General features: G+C 55.5%; 1 protein-coding gene across 1 annotated transcript; it reads left to right on the forward strand.

Annotated features, from left to right (window-relative positions):
• Positions 1-4762: 4762 nt before the first annotated feature.
• Positions 4763-7269, forward strand: LOC4326274 (phosphatidylinositol 4-kinase gamma 1). The gene is made up of 2 exons (XM_015781806.3): positions 4763-5249; positions 5349-7269. The coding sequence occupies exon 2, from the start codon at positions 5425-5427 to the stop codon at positions 6901-6903; it is 1479 nt and encodes a 492-aa protein (XP_015637292.1). The 5' UTR covers positions 4763-5249; positions 5349-5424; the 3' UTR covers positions 6904-7269.
• Positions 7270-22508: the final 15239 nt, after the last annotated feature.

The following is a 22508-nucleotide window of genomic DNA, read 5'->3' on the forward strand; positions in this document are numbered from 1 at the left end:
CTTCTTTTTTGGACATATATATTTCCTGTCCATCCTTGATCAGCTAGGTAGCTAAGAATTTTAAGTTTTTTTTTCTTTTTGTTATGTAGTACGTCCACATCACGCGTAACAGACTCGATCGTGTCCGTGATAGCGTGGCAGGGAGTTACGAGATTAATTAGGGCCCATGATAGCCTAAGCTGCAGCTGCCGCAACCCACAAGCCTTTGCTGTTAAGAGATTGATGACCAATCGAGGCCGTCGCTCTCGACAGGTTGGATGCCATCGATCGTTTCGCCAGTTCGATCGTGGCCGCCCCGCGCGCGAGAGAGCCGTGCGTGCGTGCATATGCGTGGACAGTGCGCGCGACCGTGAGCTGCCGCGCTCGCGTCCGCGCCGCGCGCACACGTCGCTCTCGGCGGAAACAGAGAGAGAGCGCGGGGCACATGGCCTCGCTCGCGTCGTTGCCGAGCAAGCCATGCATGAGCACGGGCGGGTCGCTGTTAGCGGATGCGCGTCGAACGAGTCGCGGATTTGCCAGTTGCCATGCACCAACCAACCCTGCTGCCTGTTGGCTCGTCGTCGATCGCTACGGCTGATACATACGAGATGAACATGCAGGTGGGGTACAGGGTACAGGCCACTATAGGGACGGGTGATTTTTTTTTTTTGGTTTCGTTTCATTCTGGTGATTTTCGAGTCGGTTGGGCCACCCCGATCGAGTTGCATAGGACGGGAATAAGTGGGCCAAGTGTAGTTTAGCCTAAAATAAAAGGAAAAAGTACACCCAAGGTCCCTCAACTTATAATCGAGATACAAAATCATCCTGAAACCGTAAAACCAGATATCTCGCGTCCCTTAACTAATCAAAACCGGTCACAAAAGGTCCCTCAGTGGTTTTGACCCTAGTTTTGTACTACGTGACTACTGAGTCAGCGTGGGACCCACGTGAGCCCCACATGTCAAGGTAATCCACGTCAGCCGCCTCTCTTTTTCACCTGTTCTCTCCCGTCGTCATCTCTCTCACTCTTCTCTTCTCTTCTCTTCTCAGGCAAGCCGGGCGGCGCTGCTGGGGACGAGGCCGCCGGGGCGAGGCGGGAGAGGAGGCGGCGGCGGCAGCTTCGACGCGGGAGAAGGCGAGGGCGCACGTCTGCTCCGATGGCGGCGAGTGTCGTGCGTGTCCGACAAGTCCGGCGGCGGCGGAGAGAGCTTGCTCCAAGCGTCGCGGATCTTCTTCCTCGCCATTCTCTCGCCGGTGAGGCACTCATACCGCCGCATCCGCGTGTGGTAGATCAGCGCCAGCATGTACTGGTCGGTGTCGTACACGTCCCGCTCCGGCAGAGCGCCGCCGCTGGGGAGCGCCGGGCCAAACCCGTCGTTCACGACGAGCTTGCACACGTCCATCGACCTCGAGTACAGCCGGTACCAACCGCGGAGAGAGCTCGTACTTGTACACTCGCCGGCCGGTGCACCGGTCTGTTGACACTGTAATTTGGCCAGTTGGGTTATTTGGTTTGCCAAATTACTGACTGGTTAGTGATTTGCTTAATTAATTGCTTTATTGGGAATTTGTGTGCTGAGTTAACGGATACTACACGTGGGCTTTGCATGCATGGCGGTGTGTCGTTGCCTCGTTGGGCAGCGAAGGCATTGCTTTGCTTCATAGATGGCACAGCCTGTTGTCACGAAGAACCAAATCAATGTGGTGCTACTGGTTTGCGAAGAGACGATGGAGATGGAGGCCCATGCACGGCGCGGCGCAGTGGTTGGATGGGTTTTGCGTGAAGGCATACGTGCGTGTTTTTGGTAGAGCTAGAGATAAACTTTTGTTTGACGCCGACGTGCTCCGGTGGCAGGACCGCACATGCGGCGGCGCGACCGCCGGTGGCTCTGGGCGTTCGCCGGCGCGCCGCGCACCGGGAGCACCAAGACCGTGCGCGCCCAGATCATCGAGCAGTGCACCGCGTCGCCGTCCTGCACCCTTCGGAAGCTCGCCCTCGGGGCACTACAACTCGCCGAGGCGGATCATGGAGCTCCTCGAGTCCGCGTGTTCTGCATCCAGCCACGCGGCGAGCGACTCCTACACCCGCAAGTCGACGTTCGACTCCATGCTTGCCGGCTGTATCTCGGTGTTCCTCCACCCAGCGTCGGCGTGGCAGCGCCTTGCCCCGGCGGCCTCCTCCCCAGCAGCGCTGCTTGCCTGAGAAGAGAAGGGAAGGGTGAGAGAGAGATGAGGAAGGGAGAGAATAGGGGAAAGAGAGAGGAGGCTGATGTGGGCCAAGCTGACATATGCAACTCATGTGGGTCCCACGCTGACTCAGCAGCCACGTAGGATAAAACCGAGGTCAAAACCACCGAGGGAACTTTTGTGACCGATTTTGATTAGTTAAGGCATGTGGGATATCTGGTTTTGTGGTCTGAGGATGATTTTGTATCTCGATGACAAGTTGAGAGAACTTGGGTGTACTTTTTCCAAAATAAAACAATGGCCGCGGTCCTACGAATCTTGGATTTGCTTTGCATCAAACGAGTTCCATTTTCCAAGCATCTTGAATGCGATTAGGTGCCGACACGCTGCGGTTCTAGGGCTCATGTCATGTCAGGGAGTTAAGGTGCAGATCGACCGGGAATTAATCCGCTTTTTATGCATCCGCGTCTCCGGGCCGGGGCCTGCTGTAATGTGTGCGCCATCGTGTGCTTGGGCCGGGCTAGGTCATCAGCGTTAGGAATAAGTTCACCGGCCGTGTCTCAACTTTACGTCGAGTCTATTTGAAGTCCCCTAACCGCAATACCAGATAAGTGTACGGTGTACCCCTAAACTATGTAAAACCATCCCAAAAAAGGTTCCGAGTCAATATAGAGGCCTGGTTTCACTGACGTGGCTTCTTAGTCGCAAAAATAATTAAGATTAATATATGGGGCCCACATGTAAGTGAGAGAAAATGGTGTGGGCCCCACATTTCTCCTTTCTTTTCTTTTCCTCTTCTCTTCTCTCCTAATTCTCTCGAGTGGGCGCGGCGGTAGAGGGGGAGAGAGGCGACCGGTGGCGGAGCGGGGACGGTGGTGATAGGAGAGGGAGAGAGGTGGCCGGCGGCGGAGCAAGGGTGGCGAGAAAGGGGAAGAGAGGTCGGCGCAACGGCGAGCTCGGCCAGCTCGCGGCTGCGGCGGGAGAGGAGACAGTTGGTGCGACGTTGAGCTCGGCGTGGTGCGGTGACGAGGGAGAGGAGAGGAGAGGAGAGGCGCATGGCACGGCGCGGCGGCGTGGGAGAGGAGCGGCGTGGCGCCCACCTCTTCCCTCTTCGAGCGCACGCTCACCAACCTCCTCGCCGGCATCCCCGCCCTGCTTGCCGGCCTCCTCGCCCTGCTTGCCGGCCTCCCCATCTCCTTCCCCTCCACTCCTCGCGCCTCTTCCCCTAAGCGGCGGTCGTCGACGTTGGAGCCCCCTCTTTGCCGGTCGCCGGTAGCAGCCACTGCTGACCACAACGACTGCCTTGCGCGGACAAGAAAGAGGGAGGGGACATACACCACCGGCCGCATCTGGCGCTCATCTGAGCCCGCTGCCGCCCCCATCGACACGCTGCGCTCCACTCCTCTCCCTCGCCGGTGCGCCGTGCGCTGCTTCTCTCCTCGTCTCCCTCGCGCGCAGGTTGGACGAGCTCGAACGGGCTTGCCGGCCGCGTCCCCCTCCCCTTCCAAACCGCTTTGCCCCACTACCCGCCAACCGTTACCGCGCTCGCTTGCCGCCCACCGTCTGCATCCGCGCATCGCCACTCCGCCCGCCGCTGGCCTCTCTCACTGAAGAAGAGAAGAGAGAAGAGAGAAAAGAGAAGAGAAGGAGAAGAAAAGGGAAGAAAAAAAGATGTGCAGCTGACATGTGGCCCCCCGCATCCTTTTTTAAATATTTTGCTGACTAGGATGCCACATCAGTGAAACCACCCATACTACCATAGGATCTTGAGTGTACGTTTTGAGTGAGTTTAGGGGTATACATTTCTGATTTTGTGGTTAAGGGTTAAGGGACGTTAAAAAATCTCGCTGTTAAGTTGAGGGACCTTGTTATCACCTTGTTAGGCATAACATAATCTTACTAGGAAAAAGTCCATATTGAGTTATAAAAAAAAGTCCATATTGCATCTCTCAACACTACACTATAATTCGCATCTCTTAACCGAAGAATAGATATGGAGGCTCACTCAATCACAACCCACTCGTTATTTAATTGCAATTATTAATTTTAGAAAACTAAAACGTCTTTGTCTATCTACGATGGCATGTTTTATTGGACATAAATTCGTACTCCCTCCCTCAAAAGCGTTTAAGCATACATTCAATCTCATTATTCATCACTTTATCTACTCTCAGTCTGCCAATACAATTATTCTCAACTTCCACAAACCCCAATACAATAGCTACACTAAAATGAGTTTATTTTGGGACAAATGAAATAAGTTGAAAATGAACTTAATATGATACGGAAGAAGTAATTTATAACCGTGACCTGCTGCCATATGCTAACCGTTTACTAGCTCCTTGAGGCCATTTCTCCCACATTCCAGTCCAGGTTCCTTCCTATATGCATGCATGCATGCGATACTGTCTTATCATGGACCGCTCCACCCCTCTGAATCTCCGATACGCGAAGGCGTTATGTCAACCATGCATGGACTGGCTGGAGAGCTAGGAATGCGTACACACGCGCCAAGCCAAGCCCAAAATTAGGGCGACGAACGGGACAGCCAAGATCTATATATGCCTCAATGCCGTCGTCCCCACTGGGCGGGTGCAAAAAAATAGGCAGCCGTAGCGATCGACCTTCTCCGACGAGTTCTCTCTTTCTTCTCCTTCCCCCGGCAACGAGCCTGACGCCGCTCGCGCCCGCGGAGGGGAGGGGAGGGGAAGATCTAGAACCGCGGGGAAGACGACGGCTGATGGCTAGCTATAGCTGATTGATTTAGCGGCTCAACATATATACCAAGGCGGCGCGGCCGGCCGGCACGCCGGCAGGGTGGTCGCCGGCGAACCTCGCGTAGAGCTCACCCTCCCCTCCTCCGGTGGTCTGCCTCCCCCTGCATTGGCGGATCGAGGACGCACGCACGTACGACTCGTTCGTTCGTTCACTGCCATGCCGGCCCGTGCCCTCGCCGTCGAATCGTCGTCGTCGTCGTCGTCCCTGCGCGTCTGTGACGTCTGCTGCTGACTCGTGGATGTAGCTTGATTGCTCGCCGTACGTCGTCGACATGTTGCTGTAACGAGCCGAAAACACCAGCGAAGGTATGGATGTGTTGCATGTGCGAGTCGATCATCGCCATTGGTGTGTTGCAGTTTGCACAGTATGATTTGAGTAATTTTGGTTGCATGCATGCATGGCAGTCCGTTGCGTAGCCGGCCGGCCTCACCTCCGGTCGCCGACGCCGGAGGTAGCGTGAATTCGTTTTCATCGGTCAGGATGGCAATCGCGGTCGGCCATTGCCGCGAGCTGAGTCCCCCCGGTGGCGGCGTCCGCGGCCGGCACTGCCGCCTCCGCTCCGTCACCCAGCTAGACTGCCCGGTGTTCGACGACCATGACCTGGACCTGGACCGCCGAGAGCGCAACGGGCACGCCGGCCTGTCGCCGCGGCGGAGCCTCTCCTCGCCGTGCTTCTCCACCGTCGTCCCTCCCGCCGCCGACCGCGCCGAGCCCGCGCGCGACGACGGCGAGAAGATGATGCCGCGCGTGGAGATCGTCGCGGGCGGCCACGCCCGCGGGGTGCACGAGCTCATCGCGGAGGCCGCGGGCGCCATCGCGACGGGGACGCGCCTCGTGCCGGCGCAGGGCGGGATCGGCGGCGCGCTGCTGCTCGAGGACGGCCGCTCCGTCGACCACGTGGCGGTGATCAAGCCGCTCCTCGACGACGCGTCCTCGCCGTCCCACGGCGGTGGAGGAGGCTACGCGAGCAAGGCCGTGCTGCGGGAGGTGGCCGCATTCCTCCTCGACCACGACGGCTTCGCCCGCGTCGAGCCGACCGCGCTGATCAAGATCTCGCGACCCGCCATGCCGACGACCACGGCCTCGATCCAGCGCTTCGCGGCGCACGAGTGCGACGCCGGCGAGCTCGGCCCGTCGCGGTTCTCCGTGGCGTCCGTGCACCGCATCGGCAGCCTCGACGTCCGCCTCCTCAACATCGACCGCCACGCCGGCAACATCCTCGTCAAGAAGTCGCCGGAGAGCGAGTGCGCCAGCGGCGGCAGCACGTTGACGCCGCTGGACCTCGTGCCGATCGACCACGGGCTCTGCCTCCCGGAGCAGCTCGACGACCCCTACTTCGAGTGGCTGCACTGGCCGCAGTCGTCGCTGCCATTCTCTGGCGCCGAGCTGGAGTACGTCGCGTCGCTCGACCCGTTCCGGGACGCCGCGATGCTCCGCGCCGAGCTGCCGTCGCTGACGGAGGCGGCCATCCGGATCCTCACCCTCTGCACCATCTTCCTGCAGCGCGCGGCCGCCGCGGGGCTCTGCCTCGCCGACATCGGCGACATGATGACACGCGAGTTCTCGGCGATGGAGGAGGGGCTCAGCGCGCTCGAGTCCCTCTGCAAGAACGCCTACGATTCCTCCACCACCACCGCCGGCTCATCCCCTCGGAAGCACCACCACTCCGACGACTCCGACGACGAGAGCACCCAGTTCGGCATGGACGACGTGCCCGCCGGGCTCCCTCCTCACCTCTTCCTCCTCGGCGGCGGCGGCATCGCCAAGAGCGTGAGCTTCTCCGCGGCGGAGCAGGGCGCCGCCGGGCGCGGCGCCGCGCGGAAGCGCATGTCGTTCAAGGCGCTGAGCGGCGACGAGTGGGCGGCGTTCCTTGACCGGTTCGAGCAGCTGCTGCCGGCGGCGCTCGACGCCAAGAAGCGCGCCGGCCTGAAGCTCACCAGGCTGGGCACCTCCTTCTGAATTCTAATCTCCGCCGCCGCCGCCGCCGCCGACGACGACGACGTCGCCGGAGCTAGAGAAGAAGAAGATCGAGGTCGAGAGCTTGTGTACACATACAATGCGTGTGAATTCCGAGAGCCCTTGTTGTATTTGTACGTGACGTGTGCCAGCATAGGTGTGTGAGACGATCGATCGATCGAGAGGCCATCGCGATCCCGCCATTGTTGCTTGCGCGAGAGGTTGAAGTTGAACCCTAACATTTGATGCTATAGGGGAGCCAGGGAGCAGCTCTGGAATGGTAACAAATGTTCCAACGAAGCTGACTAGCAGTGCCAACGATCCAATGCATCGAGCAAAACACAAACATTGCTCATTGTTGTGTTGTGATATTGACATGTGTTTGTCTATCGATCTCTGTCTCGGCTGTCTCGGCTGCAGTTTCCATGGATGGATACGTCATTGCGTATACGAATTCAGGGGGTGCTTCTACGCTTCACTCATTCAGAGTTCACTTTGCAAATTTTTTTTTTTGTTTTTACACTCATCCTAAATGAGTAAGCAGAGATCCTGTATTCCTGTCAAGCTTTTTAATAGGGAATTGCTAAAACACTGTCCCAAGTTTTTTTAGGGTAAAGAACTTTTAAATATAACTTATAGTATTATAGTTGTAGTTTAAAAAAGGGTAAATAGCTAATTTAGTCCCTCAAGTTTTACCAAAGGCTCAATTTGGTCCTTCACGTTTCATTTTTGTTGACGGTGGGTACCCGTAGACCGGATATAGAGGGTATTGGGGTACGCTGGTACGAGGATCTACGTAGTACGACATCAAGGAAACAAGAGACAAAGATTATACTGGTTCAGGCCCCTTAACAGGTAATAGCCCTAATCCAGTTGATATGGGATTATATGGAAATAACCACAGATTACAAAGGGAATAATAGAACTCGGTGGTACCGACGAGATCGTAGTCGAGTTGATTCGACTAGATCACCCGGCGACTTGGCTCCTGTAGTTTTCGGCTTCGTAGGCTGTGGTCGTTGTGTAGGTTATGAGATTTGATCCCTTAGGTCCCCCAAGGGGTCCCTTTTATATCGCAGGTCAGGCGGTCTCCAAGTAGGACTTGGAGACATCGGACCCTACACGATATAATAACGACACAGTCCTATACGGGTAGGAATCTTTCCATTGGCGGACTTCGTGATGGATTTCCTTAGCGTGTTCAGAGAACGTCTGTATATGCACCGCTATACCGTATTTCCGTATAGCATACATCCAAGGGTAGAGGGTATACCTTATCCGTAACCCTGACAGTAGCCCCCGACTTCTACTTAAATGAACTCGTGTAACCAATCGCGACTTCTGATGTCGGAGTTGTTGTCGTTCTCGACTGGTCGATCTCGGTGTAGGGACCGTAGAGACAAAGAGTGATCGACAACACCATGCGAAGTCTAACGGTTATGAGTGAATTTAAATTGAAGTCCAAGGAACCGCTTCGCGCAACGGACCCAGAAATTTCCGGCGTCCATCTCTCTCCTTTCCTTGGGATTCGCACCGTCAGTAGTGCGCCTATTTAAGGGAGTTTTGGGAATCCATTTTGGAGTCCGGCAGTTGTGAGAAACTTTCAAGCCTTCCAGAGCTCTTTGTCTTCTCCGCTTCCGCACAAACCCTAGCTTGTTCATCTCGGCCCCTTCTCCGGCGATCTTCGACCGGAATGGACCTCGACAAGTCCACTTCTACCAGCGTGTCGCTGGAGAAGTTGCAGGAGGAAGGCGCTCTCCCTGGTCGCGGGACCATGGAGAGGGAACCAGGAGGTACTGAACCTGAACCTGTCCTGGGTCGCATGGTTGCGGTCGAGGATTACATTCTTTGTGGTTTTGTTCCTCCTCCATCCGAGTTTCTTCTTTTAGTCTTGAATTTCTACGGTCTCTCTTTGCTCCATTTGAATCCCAATTCTATCGCCTTCCTCAGTATCTTTTCCCATATTTGTGAGGCCTACATTGGGGTAGAGCTGTTTCTTGACCTCTTCCGCTTCTACTATGAGTTGCGTTGGATGGAATCCAACAGGGTATCTGGATGTGTTGGGTTCCGACTTCGGGATGGCCTGAAGTCTCGCTATATCCCCTTCCAGTGCCCCTCTTCTCGTAGTAAATGACGGGCGAGGTGGTTCTATCTTCAGATAGAAAACTCGGACCCAGTCTTTGTTGTTCTTGAGGAACAACCAGACAAGATTTCGTCTTGGACCGTCAAACCCGCCTTAACCCCCTCCCTTCAATCCTTCATCGATATCGTCGATGACCTCCGAGTGCGAGAGTTGTCGGGATATGAAGTCGCTGCCGACTTCATTGGTAAACGGATCCAGCCGCTCCAGGCTCGAGCCCATCCAGCCTTTGACTACTCAGGGCCCAAAGACGCGACCCGGGTTTCTCCTTGGGGTATTTTTCTTGTATTCTGGGTTCCATTCCTTAAGTGCATGTTCCTCCCGACTTATCGATTTTGGTTCTCGATCTGCAGGTCTGAACAGCGAGACCGTAGGGCGCCGCATCGGTCAAGTGATGATCAGCGGCCCTACAACAGCGAGCAATGTCCCTGTTCCTCTCTGCGAGAATTGGGCAGCCGAACGTGAAGCTGCAATCAATGTAAGTGTACTCGGCAGCCCTTTTGCCTTTTTAACCCGTGGGTTGAAAATACCCGTAGGCCTAGCCCAATATGCAGATGGCCCAAGGCCCATAACCATCAAAACCCTAGGTATAAATCCTCTTTTCCTCACTCCTCTAAATCCTATTCCCCTTCTCCTCCTATCCTCTCCCTCCTGTCTCCGTTTCTCCGCCGTCCCTCATCCCCCAAGCGCCCAAGCCACGGCCGCACCGCACGGGCGCACGCCACACGCCGGCACGCCACCGCGCAGGCGCGCACGGCCGCAGCACCAGCCGCCAGCCGGTCTCGGTCTCGCCGATGGAGTAGGGCGCCGCCGTGCGGGCAGCCGCCAGCGTGGGGGCAGACATCCACCGCGTCGGTCGCCGCCTGGGGCAGGGTCCAGGGAGCCAGGGACGCTGCTTCCTAGGGGCGGGATAGCCACCGCATCGATCGCTGCTTGGGGGCAGTGTCACACCCTGAAGTTCTTTTCCCAAGCCTAAATTGAATTTTTAATTGGCCTCAAGAAAATATCGGTGTAAAAGCAAGAGAGAAACCCTAAATAAATTAATGCGAATAATAATCGGAATTGGCATATGGAATTTTTCTTGAGTTCTACATGTCGAAATGTGCTAACAAGATTTTTAGTGGAATTTTCAGAGCTCTAGAAATAATTTTAACCAATTAAAATCGAGCACAAGCAATATTTAATCCGAGGAAATTCATTTCCTTCTTTTTATTTTCTTTTCCCTCCTTTTTCTTTTTCGAATGGGCCGCCGGCCCATTCTCTTCCTCTCCCCCTCCGCGCTGGGCCAGCCGAAGGCTACGGCCCAGCCGAGACGGCCGCCTCCCTCCTCTCTTCAGGTCGCCGACAGGTGGGGCCCACCTGTCGGGCCCGTCTCCCACCTCCAGCCGGCGCCGCTGCATCCCGCAACCGCCACCCCGCTCGCTCCCGCGTCTCTCGGGCCACGTCGCCCACGTCGCTGCCTGCGCCCGCCTTCCCCGCGCCCACTCCCTCTCTTCTGCCCGCGTCCGCGCACGAGACGGCCGGGATTCAATTTTTGAATCCCGCCTCTCTCTCCTCCCCACCTCTCTCCACTCCGCCGGCGAAATCGCGGCCACCCCGGCCACGATCAACCCTCGTGAGCCTATATAAAGCACCCCCGTTCCCTCCTCTCTCTTTTTCGTTTTGCAATCGCCCGCTCCCGTGCACTCCACCGCCCTAGCACCGTCCCCCTCCTTTCCACCGCCGCCGCCACCGCTCCGGCCGCCGCTAGCCGTCGCTAGCCGCTGCGCCAAGTCACGCCGTCGACGTCGTCGCGTTCGCCGTCGTGCGGGCCACCCCATCCACCCCCCTCCCGTTGGATTCCGCCGCCGGAACCCACTCCGCACCGTGTGCCGGTGAGTTCGGCCGTGGCCGCCGCCTTCGGCCGGTGTTCCCGCCATCGGTGATCTTTCTCTTCCCCTCTAACTTCTCCCATTTTGTTTCTTAGGTCGTCCCGGACCCCGTCCGCCGCTTGTCGACTTCCCTCTGTCGAGTCTCGCCGCCGTTCACCGTCGTCTCCCTCCACGCCGGTCGGACCTCTTCGGTGAGGACACCCCCTCCTTCTTCCCCCTCTCTTTTCCTCCGGTAGCGCCGCCGCCTAGTCGTCGCATCGCGCCGCCGCCGCTCGTCGCGCCGCCGCCACTCGCCGCCGTCTGCCGCCGCCGCCCCGCGGTAGCGCCGCCGTACGCCATTGCTGCCGGGCCGGCTTGAGCTGCCCGTGCGCGCCAGTCGCGCGCTCCCCGCCGCCGTCCGATCTACCCTCGGGTAGATCTCGGGGCCATCGGTTCAGCTGCCCGCGTGGCTGCCACGTGGCTGCCACGTGTGTGCCACGTCGCGCCACGTCAGCGCCACGTGGTGCACTGCTCCCTCCCCGGTCCGTGGACCTGGTTCATCGTGGACCGCCACCCGAGTCACTGCCATGTGGGGCCCGCATGTCGACGCCGCCCCTCTCTCTCCCCGGGATTTTATTTATTGCGCAATAAATCAATTAAGGATTTTTCTGTTTATAGTAAAAACACAGTGAATCTTCTAAAATTCATAGAAAATTCATCTGAGCTCCGTTTAAGCCCATTCAAGTCTCAGTAAATCAAGAAAAATGCATAGAATCCATTAAAAATGGTTTTGTTCTCTGTTTCAGTAGTCTTTTGGCCTGTTTGTATTGTTTGCTTTGTATGTCGCTTAGATTCCGGCTCTCCCGGTGCTCCGGTGTACTTTGAAATAGTCGCCGAGGTTCCTCCAGCAGCAGAGCAATGCAAGTCATACTTATCACTTGAACATGTTGATCCTATATTGCAAATGCTCTATTGTTTTCCCTTAAATACTGCATTGTTTTATAATGTTACTATGGGATGTATATCTACTGTACAACCATGCTATTTTTGTACTATGCTCCTTTGTTAGCTTGGGATATAACATGACTAGATATTGCACTAGGGATTGCTTAGCCATGTTTAGTTCAACTAGCACACAATGGGAGAATCACATTAATGCATAGACTTCAGGTTCTAGTGTTGGTGTTGGATTAAAGCCTCCGTCCTGGTGTTAGTCAATTAAAATGCATTAAATGGTGGGCTATGGGTGCATGGTTTTGATGGTCGCGTCCATGGCACTTAAGGACCGGTTCGCAGGATGCCCTGGAAGAACTTATCGTACTTACCACAAGCCAGCGTGGGCAACGGCTGGGCTTGTAGTGTAGCTTTCCTCTAGTTGACGCATCGAGGCAAGGGTGGGCGTGATGGAGCGGGGCGGGCCCTACGACGGCCTCTGTCGCTTCCGGATTCACCTAGGCACGAGAGGGGACTGCCCGTTGCCCGCTGGGGACGGGGGTGAAACCTGAGGTGTGGTGTGCTTGGCTAGAGGGGGTTATGTGAAAGGTCCTGTCACAGCCTCTTTCCGGTATGTCGTGGTGGCATGTCGGCGCACGGTAACGTGTCATGGGGCTGTGTCTTGTGGGTACAGTTGTACACCTCTGATCAGAGTAAAACTATTCAAATAGTCGTGCCCGCGGTTATGGGTGGTCAACCAGATTCACCGTGATTAGTCTCACCCTAGTCTAGTCTAATGGAATTGGTTAGTTCAGGTGAATGGTTGGGCCTGTTGCAACGTGGTGTAGCGTTGGACAGTGGATGATTAATATTGATTAGTTACTACCACTGTTTTACTGCTTTGAACTACTGTTTTTAAATGCTCGCTTTATGCAAATGAACCGCTCTACCTATCCTTTGGTTATATCCTGCATCATACCCCTATTCCGGTATGACTTGCTGAGTATAGTGGGTAGTACTCAGTCTTGCTCTATTTTCCCCCAAACCCTAGAGTTTGAGTACATGTCAGATGGTGGCTTCTCCGAGGAGTAGGCTTCGTCCGTGCCGTCGAGGATGCCTATGGAGTGGTGTTCCCGCTGCAGTCCAAGTCAAGGCTTAGCTCCAGTTATCTTTTAATCTTCCACTGCATTTATGTAAGACTTTTATGATGTTTGTAAGACGTGGATCTGTATGTCAACTTTGTCGTTTGTGTACCCCGGCCGGTCCTGGACGGGGGTTTTAATGCGCATTCTGCTTGGAATTCTATTCGGGAATTTCTGGGCGTGACAGGCAGGGACGCCGCGCGCCGGTCAGCTGTCGGCAGGAGCGCCGCCGTAGGTGCAATGAGGTAGGTCGCTGGATCCGGCTGGGGCCGAGACCGTGAGTAGAGATGGCTTGCTGTTGATTTTGCAATGTGGTAGGCTGTATGTATCCTGTATGGTTTGTTTGAGCCTTAGTTTTTTAATCTTGTTGTGTACATATCACTACAGCCTATAACCTTATTGAGTTATTGTTGTGCACAATTGAAAATGTTGCGGGTGCGGGTATGGGGGAATTTCTCACCCGCGAGCGGGTGTGGGTTTTTTAGTGGGCAGATTTAGTTTCAATGGGTGTGGGTACGGGGAGTGGAAACCCGTCGGGTCCATACCCGTTGCCATCTCTAGTCGGGCCACTCGTGGACCATCAGGCAGCGGCGTCGCTGAAGGAGGACGTCGCCAAGGAGGCGTCTGATGCCGCTGCTGCTGTGGCCACAACGAGCGGCGTCAACGTTCCAAAAAAGGGGAGGAAATTCTCCTCCGTGCTCGGGAATCGTCGGAAGACACCCACCCCCTCGGTAAGCTCTCCTGTCTGTCCATTGCGTAGTCGGAAAGCTTCCATCTCACATCATGCTCGTTATACTTCAGGCCTCAGATGCATCTCCCCCGCCTCCGCGACGGCAACGGCTTGTAACGCTTGGCGAGAAGTAAGTGGATGAATTTGAGGTTTTGTCGCTTCATCGAACTCTTGCAGTCTGTCCTGATTGTAGTCTTTCACAGGGCGGCGCGGGCTAAGGCGGCGCAGGACAGATCTGGAGGGAACTCCAGCGCGTCTCCCGTGGTGGCCTCGACGGATGTCGTGGTCATGACCAGGAGCCGTGAGGCGACGCCCAACGGCCCTGTCGGCGATCTTGTGCCTACTCAAGGCTCTCCTGCTGACATCCTTACCTGGGAGGAGCTCCAAGTCGAGATGGGGCGCATCCTCCAGGCCGGAGCTCGCGGCATAAGACATGAGATTGCGGAGGCAAGGGCGGCGGCGGCATCGTCGGCGAACGAGCGCGCCGACAAGCTGGCGCGTGACTTGGCGGAGGTTCGAGAGGACCTCCAGAAAATGAGGGAGCTGGTGGCCGGCAACGAGCGGCAACGGCAGGGGCTCAAGAACCGCATGTCAGAACTCGAGAACAATCTGTCGGAGATCCGCGGTTCGCTGCGGGTCACTTACACCGGCCTACACTAGCTCGCCAGGGAGTGTGGTGTCACGACTACCATCCCGGCGAATCCCGACGAGTTCTTGCTGACGACTTCGCTCGCGGAACTGGCAACGGCGATGGAGGTGATCCCCTCCAAGCATGCGGCCAGGATCGGGGAGGAGACGTCAAGCGGGATCTACACCGGGACGTGCAACGTCCTTGCGTGTGTGAAGTTGGCGCACCCTGAACTTGATCTCCAGAAGATCTTGTATCAGGGGGCGGCTAGCAATGCGCGCAAGGATGTGATGGAAGAAATCGGCGACATGGGGGAATCCATTCTCCCACTTTTTGAAGAGTAGGGCCACCGCTCCTCTGTACCCCTTAACCAATAGCGTTTTGTAAAACTTTTGTCGGTTCCGACTACCTTTGTGTATGCAATCATCACCTTAGTTTTCTTTGGCGTTTTGATTCCGGGTACTTTGTTTGTTGTTTGTAGAGATGTCGATGTCGAGGATGTCCAGCAGCGCGGGCAGCCCAAATTGCCGGTAGTCGTTCCGGCACTTGAGCTCGAGCCGTATGTGCCGCGGGACGGCATAGACCAGGATCTGCCCGAGGAGACGGACGTGGCGTCGACTCCTTTAGGTTGGTTCTTGTCGTTTCTATTTCCTTTACCTTGTCTGTCTTAATTAGCTTGACTTAGGTGTTTGCATGTTAAGCAGACCTCGACAGTGCGCTTGTTGATCGCGACCGTCGCATCCAGTACTGGAGGACGAAGTTCGAGGTCGCCGAACCTGAGAGGACTATATTGGAAGTGAAGAGGGACCGGGCTGTGGAGGCGCTCCGAGGTCGCGAGGTATGGTTCAACTCGTACCTCAGGAGTTGCTGCACAACCATGGCCATTATCTGCAGAGAGCTCCGAGTACCTCACGGGGATCCCGAGGAGTTAGCGGCTGGCTACATCTCGTGGTTGAACGGGGCTTGTGCTCACCTTGAAGGCATCAGGGGGCGTATCGACGAGGCCCTGAAGCAGGAGTGTCGTCGATCGAGCCGATACGCCGGAGGGCACGTGCTGGCGTGTATACGGGATCATCGTCCGCAGTTGCACCTCGAGTTCCTTCACGAAGGGTTTTCCCGTTCTCGGAGGAATCCTGCGGAGATAGACAACCTAGCAAAGTCGATGGCTCCGCTAGCGGAGAAGATCATCCAGTCAATGGATTGGCGTTGGCCTTCCTGGTAGTGCTTGCATATCTGTGACAAACATCTTAGGAAAATTGTAATATATTTTGGAATTCTTTGCGATCTGTAAGAAATGCTTGTGAAATAGAAAGGAAATCTATCTAACTAAGCTTTCTTACTCTGGATGCGGTGTGCACGAGTGTCTTCTCACTTCGCGACTTCGATCAGTCACTTGAGTTATACACTCTCCCGAGCCCCCAGCCTTGTCGTCGGAGAACTCTTCTCGGAAGATAAGGCTCTTGGACCTTCGACTTGCCTTAGTTGAACAAGCACTGATCCTAGCCCCTAGCCATGAAGTTGGAAAAATCCATTTCCGATTACACGGCTTGGTTAATACGCACGGCGAGAACTCTTACACGACCAGATCTTACATGGTCTTTCATCTCTGAAGGATCCGACAAGGCCTTATCAGCTCTGGGCATCCCCAGCCGAAGTTCCCTTAGGTTCCTCGGAGGCCTTGTCAAGACGGCGTAAAGGGACATGATGATAGGTTTCAACGCTAGGTGTCGTATGGGTAAGGGATCATCGGGAAGGGGCACTGTGATTGAAATCTGTGCCTTAAAACAGACTTTGAAGTTGTAAGATGTCTTACAAATATGGACACTATTGACTTATACATAGAATTTACGCAATTGGTCAATGTTCCACGAATTTGCTAACTCACGACTATCGCCGTCTGCAATCTTGAATGCGCCCGGCCGCAAGACTTGTGTGATCGTGTACGGTCCTTCCCATTTGGGCGAGAGTTTGTTTCGCCCTGCTTGGCTTTGAACTCGTCGGAGGACGTAGTCGCCGAACGAAAGTATGCGTGCTCGGATGCGTTTCTCGTGATATCGGCGTAGGGCCTGTTGGTAGCTAGCTGCTCTGAGGGCAACCCGTTCTCGATGTTCTTCGAGTAGGTTCACGTCGTCGTTTCGCTGTTCCTCCTGATCCTCGTCGGAGTACTTCTGTACTCGTGTACTCTGATGTCGTAACACGGTAGGGAGCATGGCCTCCGAGCCGTACACGAGGAAGAAGGGTGTCTCCTTGTTGGACGTTGTTGGTGTGGTGCGCACGGCCCATAGTACAGAGGGGAGTTCTTCGACCCACTTCTTATCATGTGACATGAGCCAGTCGTAGACACCAGTCTTAATCCCTTGTAGTACTATACCGTTTGCTCTCTCGACCTATCCGTTACTCTGAGGGTGAGAAACCGAAGCGAAGCATATCTTGACTCCCAGTCCGATGCAGTAGTCTTGGAAATCGGCGCTGATGAATTGGGAGCCGTTATCCATTATGATGCGGTGAGGCAATCCATATCGGCAAAATATCCCCTTAATAAATTTGATGGCGTTGTCGGCCTTGATTTCCCCCGTGGGTGTTGCCTGTGTTGCCTCGATCCATTTGGTGAATTTGTCGATCGCCACGAACAGGAATTTGTAGCCGTCCTATCCTCGTGGGAATGGACCGAGTATGTCGAGCCCCCAGCACGAGAACGGCCAAGTGAGAGGGATGGTTTGTAGTGCTTGCGCTGGTAGCTTTGTGTGTTTGCTATGAAATTGACAAGCTTCACACCGTTGTACCATGTCGCAAGCGTCTTTGAGGGTGGTTCGCTAGAAAAATCCTTGTCGAAAAGCTTTTCCGACTAGTGTACGACCGGAGGCATGTGACCCTGACGGAGCGTGGGGCTCCTCACCGGGAGACCGCGCTGGCCCCCCTTTGCCGGTTCGGCCGGGGACCCTGGGTGAGACTCTAAGCTCCCAATCTGTGGAAGGTTCGCGAGACAGGAAGCACACAAGACGCCGGCGATGTATACAGGTTCGGGCCGCTGAGAAGCGTAATACCCTACTCCTGTGTTTTGGGAGATCTGTGTATGAAGGAGCTACAAAGTATGAGCCAGCCTCTCCCTCGTTCTAGGTTCCCAATCTGGAAAAGTCCAAAAAATCCTCCATCTAAGTGGGCAAGGTCCTCCTTTTATATCTTAAGGGGATACCACATGCACCATTTCCCTCTTTTTTGTGGGGACTTCCCCCACCTTTTCATACGAGCCACTCGGTCCGCGAGCTGAAAAAGCTCCGCGGTAGTCTGGGGCTCTTTGGAGGCGATCTTTTCGAGCATGCGGTTGTGCCGCACACCCCCCCTGAACGCGTAAATCACCGCGTGTGTAGGGATGCATGGTATGGTGTTGCGGACTTGACAGAACCGCTGAATGTACGAGCGAAGTGACTCATCATCCCTTCGCTGTACTGCGTGCAAGTCCGCTTCCTCACCTGGGCGCGGATATGTGCCTTGAAATTTCATGGTGAACTGTTGGCACAAATCCTCCCAAGAGTGGACAGATGCGGGTGGCAAGTTCATTAGCCAGCCCCGCGCCTGTCCTTTCAGGGCCATGGGAAAGAAATTCGCCATGACCCTGTCGTCACCCCCGGCGGCCTCGATCCCGGTCGTGTAGACCTGGAGAAACTCGGCGGGGTTGACGCTCCCGTCATATTTTTCGGCGATGGTGGGCCGGAACCTTGGGGGCCAACGGACATTCCGAAGACTCGCCACAAAGGCTCTACAGCCGACACCACCAACCGGGGGCACGGAGGGCTGATTCCTGCGTCCGTGTTGAGGTGACACTCTGGACGAGGAAGCGCCCTCCGTTGCGTGGGTAGCACGTCGGCCATTACGCCGCCGCTCGATGCTAGTGCGGGCGTCCGGCCCCCCACGCAGATCTTCCCGGGTCGAAGGAGTCGACGAAGGAGTGGTGGCCGAATGGCGAACGGCAGCTGCCGCTCGCCGCGCCCTTCGTCTCGACGACGCGGAGCCGGTGGTAGCAGCACCAGAGGCCTTGGTGGCGGAGGACCGCCCACCAGCATCTAGGCGCTGCCTTGCAGTCATGACCAATTTGGCCACATCGTCCAGCCAACGTTGGGCTGGAGACTCCGGGTCATGGGCGACAGGCGGGTGACGTAGGAGCGCGCCTGCAGCTTGGAGCGCGCCCTGGGGCGTGCTGCCGTCGCCGTAGACGAGGAGGCGACGCTCCCCATCTCGCCGCCCTTCTCCACCTCCTGTGGATGTCGAAGTCGCGGATCCTTCAGCCCTCTCGAGCGCCTTCTCCCGCCTAGGACTTTGGCGTGGAGGGGGCGGTGGAGTACGAGCTCGACGGCGTGGGTTTGGCTCCCCGTCGTCACCGCTCATACTCGGGGAGAGGTCGTGCGCCTTTGCTGGCTCGGCCATTGGGCTGAACAGGAAAAGCTTGGCGCACACGAAGGAGTGCGAGAGCTCAGAAGATCACTCGCAGAGCCCCCTACCTGGCGCGCCAGATGACGGAGCGTGGGGCTCCTCACCGGGAGACCGCGCTGGCCCCCCTTTGCCGGTTCGGCCGGGGACCCTGGGTGAGACTCTAAGCTCCCAATCTGTGGAAGGTTCGCGAGACAGGAAGCACACAAGACGCCGGCGATGTATACAGGTTCGGGCCGCTGAGAAGCGTAATACCCTACTCCTGTGTTTTGGGAGATCTGTGTATGAAGGAGCTACAAAGTATGAGCCAGCCTCTCCCTCGTTCTAGGTTCCCAATCTGGAAAAGTCCAAAAAAATCTCCCTCATCTAAGTGGGCAAGGTCCTCCTTTTATATCTTAAGGGGATACCACATGCACCATTTCCCTCTTTTTTGTGGGGACTTCCCCCACCTTTTCATAAATGGACGGAGATTTGTATCGTTGCCGTCCGAGTCACCTTCTGATGGGACGGCCCACAACTACCTCCACTTTCACCGGGAGCAGATGCGACGTGGAATCGTGGCCGCCTGCTGACGACATGACCGGAGTCAGACCAGTCACGTCGGTCATTCTTGTCCACCACATGTCAGCTTAGCAATCTACATGTTCGCCCTTCTTCACACAACATCTTGCTTGTAATGGTTAGGATGAAGCCTGGCATATATCTGATCAGGACTAACGTGCCATCTCTGGGAGGTAACACGCTAGCTCCAGCTGGGGACGAGCGCCTAGAAGCCCTCGTCCTGACGGGATGGGGTGAGGCGTGCGTCAGACCGCCTGTCGCCACCTAACCCGCGATCTGACCGGTCTGTGACTGGTCACAGACCGAATAAATGAGTGCACTGCACTGCGTTACATGCGGCGTGACACGCTCACCCAAACCGCAATAAATGTGGTTAGGTGAGCCCCACTGTGCTCACCTAACCCATACACGCGGAGCGAAAACCCACGAGGGGTCGGGGCGCCTCGGCCCTCGGGGCCGAGGCGGGTGCGGCCCGACCCCCTCGGGGGGACTAAGAGGAGGGCGAACACATCACCCTCGGGCCCGACGTCCCCCGAGGGTGCCAGGCCACGTGGGCGTTTGTGTCTGCCTCAAACCTCTAGTCATGATACTCCTGATCCCATGTCACCGACAGACCCGCAGACCCCTTCGTGTATGTCGAGGAGGAGGTGTTTGTCGTCGTCGGACGAGACACATTTAAGAAGTACCTCGTTTGGCGCCTTCTTGTATAGATCGTTGCCGATCATATAGTAGATTTTTGCTTGACGAGTTATTTTCTCGGCTTCTGCGTCGTCCTCGGGCAACTCGTCACTGCTTATGAATTTGATGAGTGGGGTCCGCCAGTCATCCATGGTCTCGATGTCGGCAACGGCGCGCTCTGCCTCTGTAGCCCCCGAGCTTATGTCGGGGGTGACTGGGCTATCTTCGTCGTTTGCCTCTTTCACTGATGGTTTTGTCAGGATGTCCAGAAAGGTGCCGGGTTCGAGTGGCTCTCGTCTGGACGCACGCCGTGCTACATCGTCTGATTCGATGTTGTCCTTGCGATATACGTGTCGGACCTCGATCCCATCAAATCTTTTTTCCAGCTTCCTGACTTCTGCGAGATACTTGGACAGCTCAGGGCTAGAGCATTTGTAATCTTTGTGCACCTGGTTTGCGACTAGTTCGGAATCCCCTTTCACGATCAGTCGCTTGACTCCAAGTGCAGCTGCAGCTCTCATCCCAGCGAGTAGTCCTTCGTACTTGGCTGTGTTGTTGGTCACCCTGAAGTTAAGGTGAATTGCATGCTTGAAATGATCTCCCGAAGGTGATGTCAAGATGAACCCTGCACCTGCTCCTTGGCTGTTGAGCGCGCCATCGAACGCCATTGTCCATGTTTCGTTGTCGGTCTGGCTGTCTAACCTGTTTTCAGGCATAGTCCAATCGGCTACGAAATCGGCGAGAACCTGGGACTTGATGGTTGTTCGTGGTACAAAGTGGACGTCAAACTGGCTTAGCTCGACTACCCATTTCGCAATGCGGCCGACAACGTCTTTGTTTCTCACGACTTCACCAAGGGGGAAGGCGGAGACAACTGTGACCCTGTGGGCTTGTAAGTAGTGGCGTAGCTTTCTTGACATCATGATTACTGCGTAGAGCAGTTTTTGGATCTGTGGGTACCTTGTCTTTGCGTCGTGTAGGGCCTCACTGACATAATAGACTGGTCTCTGCACCTTTTCCCTTTCGACAACAATGACAGTACTCACAGAGTAGGGCGTGGCGGCAATATAGAGGAACAACTCTTCATTAGGTTGGGGAGCAACAAGTACAGGGGGATTTGACAAGTAGCGTTTGAGTGCGATGAACGCCTCTTCGGCTTCCTGTGTCCATACAAATTTGTCTTGCTTTTTTAGCAGTGCGAAGAAGGGTTGTCCTCGTTCTCCCATCCTAGCGACGAACCTACTTAGCGCCGCCATGCATCCGGTTAGCTTCTGTACTTCCTTGAGTCTTGTGGGCGACTTCATGTTCTCGATTGCCTTGATCTTCTCGGGATTTGCTTCTATTCCTCTGCCAGAAACGAGGAATCCGAGCAGTTTGCCCGACGGTACCCCGAACGTGCACTTCTCAGGGTTGAGCATGAGGCGATATCGTCTGAGGTTGTCGAAAGTTTCCCGTAGATCGTCAATCAACAAGTCGCCTGTCTTGGTTTTGACAACGATGTCGTCGACGTAGGCCTCAACATTGTTACCCAGCTGATCGCTAAGTGCCCCTTGGACCGTATGCTGGAAAGTGTTCCCTGCGGTTATGAGTCCAAACGGCATTTTAACGTAACAGAATACACCGAATGGTGTGATGAATGATGTCTTCTCCTCGTCCTCTTTTGCCATGCTGATTTGGTGGTAGCCGGAGTAAGCATCAAGGAAGCTTAACAGCTCGCAACCAGCTGTTGAGTCCACTAGTTGGTCTATTCGAGGGAGAGAGAAGTGATCCTTGGGGCACTACTTGTTTAGGTCGGTGAAGTCGACGCACATTCCTCACTTCCCGTTAGACTTCCGCACCATGATTGGGTTGGCTAGCCACTCTGGATGGAGTACCTCTCTGATGAAACCAGCCTTAAGAAGTCTATCGAGCTCTTCTCGTATGGCCTGTTTCCGATCTGGTGCAAATCTCCGCAGTTTTTGCTTTACTGGCTTGGCATCGGGTCGCACCATGAGTTTGTGCTCAATCACCTCCCTGGGGACCCCCGGCATGTCGGACGGATACCAAGCGAATACGTCCGCATTGTCGCGGAGGAAGGTGATGAGCGCGAGTTCCTATTTCTCATTCAGTGATGCCCCAATCTTGACCGTCTTGTCGGGGTTGGCACTGCAGAGTGGGACGATTTTGATTGCGCCGTCTGGTTTCGGCGTCTTAGTCGTTTTGATCACTTTCTTGGGTGGCTCGGCTGTGGCGGGTGGGCTGGGAGTGTGCTCGACCATGTCAAGGCTCCGCTTGTTGCATTGGACCGCCAGCTTTGCGTTCCCTTGGATAGTGATTGTTCCCTTCGGGCCGGGCATCTTGAGCACCTGATACGCGTAGTGAGATGCGGCCATGAACTTCGCGAGTGCCGTTCTTCCGATGATGGTGTTGTATGCTGTGTCGATCTCAGCAACATCAAATATTATCTGCTCCGTTCGGAAGTTGCTCGCTTGGCCGAAAGTCACCGGAAGTGTGATCTTGCCCAATGGCTTGGACGAAGATT

The sequence above is a fragment of the Oryza sativa genome, chromosome 1 (assembly GCF_034140825.1).
Source record: "Oryza sativa Japonica Group chromosome 1, ASM3414082v1".
Classification (NCBI taxonomy): Eukaryota; Viridiplantae; Streptophyta; class Magnoliopsida; order Poales; family Poaceae; genus Oryza; species Oryza sativa.